The following is a 6,247-nucleotide window of genomic DNA, read 5'->3' as shown; positions in this document are numbered from 1 at the left end:
ATATATATATACTCAACAAAAACTGAACTGGCACCAAACCTGCTTTGCCACTTCCACTTTTCTTTTATGAAAACAATGCTGTCACCCTGCAAAGGAACCAGTTTTGCATAAGGTTTTGGATTACAGGAAACTGGGCACTGGTTACATAGCAATCATGTCCTCAGGGTTTACAGCAGGACACGTGAATTTTAACGTGTTAAAGTATTTTACTTTATGGATCCATACTTGAATGTGTTTTATTTTGAATACAATGTAATGAAGTGTAAATAAAAATTTTAAACTGTCTCTTAGCTCATAATACGAGGTCAGTATTCTCCACCCACCTGACATAAAATAGATCATAGACAATGTTTTTGGCAACAAATGACTGATACATACACAACCCTTCTTTCATTTCTGTGATTGAAGACACCAATAATAAGTTTACTAAATTTTAAACTACTTTAAAGAGGGCAGTTCTAACAATTTCTGGACTTTTTGATGGTAAACCACTGTTTATTTCTCAGAAAAGTTATATTTTTAAATCACAATAAATGTTCAGCTCCTACTAATTACAATGTGTTATCAGTAAAGTCCAGCTTGAAAGTAACTAATTTAAAATATGAAATATAAAACCCACCTGCATGTTCAGATGCTGCTCCTGATGTTGGCTTCAACCGTATGAGGAAGTAAGATAGACACTCCCCGACTGCGTCAGTTTTTAGTGTAAACAAAACATGCGCAGTAGTCTGTGGATTTCTGTTGTATGTTTACTGTTTACATATAATGTAAAAAGCAAACAAAGTCTGAAAGTGTTACTTTAACAAAAATGTTTTATTCAAATTCCTTAATATTAACAGTAATCACTGCATAAATTAACTTTATTAAGTTGGCTTGGAAAAGCTTTATTCTTCTAGCAACACCTTAGCAACCACCTGTAATACCATAGCGACTGCCTAGTAACATTTTAGCAATGGTCAAAGATTAGCAAAACCTTTGAGGCCACATGGAGTACTGTACCAACAATTTAAAAACACCTTAACAACCACTTGGTAAACCATAGCAACATCACAGCAACCATTCTTCACACACTTCCAACAGAAACAGCTTTAGTCAACCTAGTTCTTTCACAATCTTTCCCTTTCTAGTTAAATCTTGAACTTCACTCTCTACAGGTTCTACAACTGCACAGGCAACCATTCAATTCAATTTCAATTAAACTCTTCATTTCAGAAGAAGCAATGAATAATGAGCATGTGTACCAATACTTTTGTTAATATTGTGTATTTCTGAGGCGTAATGAAGGAGAAAAAAACAAGAGTGTAGAAGAAGTTTAAAAACTCTTAATCTTTATTACATAGAACATTAAACTCCTAAAAACTCTGCAAGATCTGGTAGACAAACGAAATTAGCTTTAAATAGAAAATAATTTCTTAAAGAGATGCCTCTATAGGACGTTTAATACTGTCCAGTATAATCTAGATTTTTTATTTTGTCATAACAATGTACACTTCTGTTCCATTTTCTTTCTATGCGCCAGGTACATCTCATGACTGTAGGGCGTTCCTCCGTTGTTCTGCACCAATGTCTCTATCTCCTTCAGCAGGTTTGTCACCTGAGTGTGATTTTGTTCCTCGTTGTTGAAAATGTGAAACCGTCCTCCACAGCTGTCCACAAGCTTCTCCAAGCTTCGACCAAAATTCTTCTTTTCGACTCGTTCACGTTGGTCTCCATGAGTAATCAAGACTATGCTGTGCTTCAGAAATTCCTGCCCGAATTGACGCTTCAGTGGATAAAATGTGTTGTATACTGATACGAAATCACGTATCACAAGTAGGAACGCGTGAGGTCCAGGGGAACAGAGCTGGAGACATTGCTCAAAATCAGAAGTAGAAAATTCAAGGGGATCACTGTGAGAACAATGAGACACTGGTGTCTTCCTTTTGGTGTCAATCACTGTTACAGATTTGTCTCCCACCACACCGTCCTGTCTTTTACACACTGTGTCAGTCCCGGGTGCACTAATGAAGTCCTTTCCAAAAGCCTCTCGTCCCAGGATGGTGTTTCCAGTTGCGCTCTTTCCTGATCCAGGTCTTCCCATCAATACGATCCTCACATCAGACTCTAAAACACAGAACACAGGGAGAATTATACTGTGAAATCTAACCAATAACACTTACTTTACAGTTTAACAATAAAGTTAAAAACTAACTCATTAACTTCCTGACCATAGGTTTGGAATTGCATATCGAAATGTTCCATATTCTGCATACAACAATATGTTATTTTAAATAATAAATGATGTACTGTCCACACTGTACAGTAATAATTAAATGAATCTTTTTTTATGTAAAATTGACTATTCCCAAACATTACTTACCTATTTTAAATTAAGTAAACATTTGTGGGCATGTATACATTCAAATAGAGATCTGAGTTAAATCAGTTTAATTGGTTTAATATAATATAAAGTTTAGCCACCACTGCACTGTCAGTGTGTAGTGAACCCCCCTGGGCTACCTTAGCTAAACTTGCAGATCATATATTGATTGATGATTAACTGCCTGGCCAGGTTGTAGACTGTAAGAACAAACATCATTTTCTGAGCTGCTAACTATGTTTTGGCTGTATTCTGTACTATTCTCTATAGCATTGTCCTCTGTTGGAATCCAAAAGAAATGTAAGAAGAAATCAATATTTTTATTTACTTGGAACTCAAATACTGCGTAGAATTGTTGGACAAATGCATTGATATAACAAATAAAAAACTTAAATCAACTTCCCTTTTAGTTGTTATAACTTGATATTTTAAGTTATGCTGGCTTAAGTTTTCATTGCCCATTACCTTTTTTTAGGCAACTGGTTTCCTTACATATTTTAAGTAAACTCAACTTATCTTACAGTGTACAATATATTTGTGGTAAATCCTAGGAAGTATCTAGTCAACATTCTTGTGTGGGGCACACATGGGTGCAATGTAGACTGGGAGGGTTTCAAGTGGTCTAGGTGGGCTCTGAGTGGGTTTGTAAATGTCTTTGTACCTCTCCCAAAGCTCACATGGGTGTCATCTAAACTCCACACCATGCAGAGTACAACCAACAATCTAACCTCAAGTAAATCCTCACAGAATTGCTTGAAAATTAATTTTTTGCCTTTTATGGACAGTAAAAAAAAATGTTACTACAAAAAAGGACTTTTTTCATGCAATTTATTTCAGAACAAAACTATGAATTAATAGGTTCCCCAGAACTTCCTAAAATATTTTATTTGTGCTAAAATGAAAACCTGTGACCACAAGGCTGCATATCCATAAAACACACATCATACTGCAGAGGGAGTACACCTGTGCTTGGTGGCATCACTGTTCATGCATACACATGTATTTACAGCCATTACCTTAAGCCAGGGGTGTCAAACTCATTTTGGCCGAGGGCCACATTGGCATATTGGCTGTCCTCCGAGGGCCAGATGTAACTTATAAATGTAATAAAATGTAACCAAATGTAATATATGTAAATGAATGTAATTACTCCTTAATGTTAAATAACTCTCAATATATTATTTATTCAATCAAATATTACAGTTGCATGGAAAAAATGTTTGCTTGTTGCTCTATTAACATAAATCCTTTTAATTTGTCATGTCATGAAATCCAAAAACTCCATCAATCAAGAACCAAACTATTCAAGTGAATAGAAATGACATCAAGTTATATTAACTTTGAAATTATTAACTGAAATAAGGCTTAATAAATATAAAATCAAAAATTGTGAGCTGTTAAGAACATAGCATTTCCTCAGATTTAGCAGTTCCTCATCCAACCACTAGTGGGAGCTGCAGCAGCAGCACCACAAGTCCGCAGTCTTTACTGAGTCAGAGCTACAGCCCAGCCACGGGCTACAGGGCTCAGCTCAGCCAGTCTGGAGCGTTTTTAAAAATTTTAAGTTCTTCTGTGTATGAAATAAAGATTTTTGTAACCGAATAATACAGCTCTCTACAGTTCATCTTTCAGCCCAATCAGCTAACAGCAGCCGTTTAGAGCATGAATCACTGCTGGGATTACATTATAAACAGGTCAGTTATCGCGCTGCTAACCTCAGGATGTTTATAACTACGGAGTTTAGTGGACACACCACGGCTGCAAGGTTAGACTGTTGAAGGCTACTGAAGACTATTAAAGGCTATTGGAGGTTATTGAAAGGGTTATTGAGGGCAGAAATCAGTAAAGGCTGGTTAGATAAGTGATTCACGTCCTCGTACTTTGCTGCGGTGAAACTGCGACTAGCGCTGTCACAGTGATGTTTATTAACGTCATTAAAACAGATTTTGTCAGCTATTGTCTTATAAATATTTACACAGAACTTATATCTCTCCTAAAAAGCGTTTATTTTGGTCAGTAACACTCTTCGTAACACAAAAGGCATACCGGTCTTTCGCTTTGAAGCACAGCCGTCCGTCTGCATCAACTTCTCTTTTTCTGGACATTATGGGATAAACATTTATATGTGTCAATTCCACCCGCGAAGTTACACCTTCCCTTCGGCAGGGTTTCCACATCAATGACTACACTGCCGTGTAGTGGCAGTAAGCCGTAACTTTGCGGGTAATACAATCGACAAGCATTGTGGGAAATGTATTTTTCGGTCAAAGGACGCTTCTGACCTATTTATTATAGACACTAAGATCTTACAAGCTCTCGCGGGCCACATAAAAAGACGTGGCGGGCCACATTTGGCCCGCGGGCCTTGTGTTTGACACATGTGCCTTAAGCTGTTTATTTGGTTATTTGGTTGATGGGTTTAACATTGACTGACCCTATAATAAATCAATTCATGACCATGTCAAACATTTGGTTGGTGATGTACATTCATTTGTCATTAATAGACTCACCAGAACCTTCTTCCACTGCTGCTCGCTCCTTCTGCCATTTCCTTCTTTCCCTCTCTCTCCGACTCTCTTCTTGCCTCTTGAGATCTTCTCTGAATCTCTCATGCTCTCTGGTTGTCTTCTTTGGAAACCAAAGTGAATGTTTCCTAATAAGTTTTCTGTCCACTGCATCAGACCTCATTTTATTACCCACTGAAATCACCTCTATACTTTGACTGCGTGTTAGACAGCCTTTATGTTTTTTCTGCCCTTCCTTTATCTCTGGTATTCTACTATCTACAGGACTGCCCATTGTTAAGGGTATTCTTTGTTCTTCTAGGTTAAAGTTTTCTTTTATTCCCTTTTGATCCTCCTTCTTTCTTCCCCACTCCAGATTTTGCTTCTCTTTCTCTTGGCCCTGTCTTCTTTTGTCATCTACTTTATCTGTGTAGTAGTGTCCACTGTTTTGCTTGACCATTTTTTCAATCTTCTCCAGTAGTTTGGATATCTGGGAGGGATTTACCTCTCTCTTACTATTTATCACAGCATATCTATCTCCAAACTGTTTCTTAAAATGAACAGCCGTTTCTTCAGAAAACTTCTTCCACTGTGAGTTGGTCATTTTTTCTCTTTCTGTGAAGAGCAGCATGGTGAATTTCAGAGCTTCTTCTCCAAAGTTCTCCTGAATCCACTTGACAGTTTTTCTCACATCTTGAGTGAATTTTCCAACTCTGATCACCAGCAGGAACACATGGGGACCAGGAGAAGACAACGAGAGGCATCTTTTTATTACAGTCTTCAGCTGTTCTGAACTGAGGGTGGTGCTGTCGATTCCTGGAGTGTCGATGATGGAGACGTTCCTGTCGTCCACTCTTCCTCTCTGGAGCTCACACTCTGTAGTTTCAGTCTCTTTGAAAGTATCATTACCTAATATGGCATTGCCCATCGCTGTTTTTCCAACACCAGCATTCCCTAACAGCACCATCCTCAGGTCGTCTGACCCTGTGTGCAAAGCAAAAGCAATGAAGTCTGGATATGCCATTGTAGACGTTTGCTTACACACACCACATAATACCTTTGCCACACATAAAACCTGATCACTTTTGACATAATGTATGCTTGCATGCTCTATACTATGCTGATATAATAATACAAGATGTAAAAAATATTTTTTAGAAAGGCTTAATTGTTAAAATGTTACTTACATGATGGAAGGAATGATGCCATTTTTATCCTTCAAATCAATTTTTTTACTTGATTCTCACTAAAGGTTTAACCCTTTTTTTAAGGTGGAAAAAAGAAACATACAGGCAGATTTTATGTTCTGACTGCTTTATTACTATAGACTAGTCATCATATTTGTCTGAACTTCAGCTTATTTTCACACTTGTGCCTTGGCTCT

General features: G+C 37.4%; 1 protein-coding gene across 1 annotated transcript; it reads right to left on the bottom strand.

Moving 5' to 3' along the window:
* Window positions 1–1,359: 1,359 nt before the first annotated feature.
* On the bottom strand, window positions 1,360–5,951 carry LOC111197063 (uncharacterized). The gene is made up of 2 exons (XM_049469736.1): window positions 4,870–5,951; window positions 1,360–2,103 (listed from the first exon to the last, which is right to left on the bottom strand). Exons 1-2 carry the CDS (start codon window positions 5,885–5,887, stop codon window positions 1,475–1,477), a joined length of 1,647 nt encoding a protein of 548 aa, XP_049325693.1. The 5' UTR covers window positions 5,888–5,951; the 3' UTR covers window positions 1,360–1,474.
* Window positions 5,952–6,247: the final 296 nt, after the last annotated feature.

This window comes from Astyanax mexicanus, chromosome 21 (genome assembly GCF_023375975.1).
Source record: "Astyanax mexicanus isolate ESR-SI-001 chromosome 21, AstMex3_surface, whole genome shotgun sequence".
In the NCBI taxonomy this organism is placed as follows: Eukaryota; Metazoa; Chordata; class Actinopteri; order Characiformes; family Acestrorhamphidae; genus Astyanax; species Astyanax mexicanus.
Note: the sequence above shows the minus strand (reverse complement) of the source record. Positions and strands in the feature narration are given on the sequence as shown.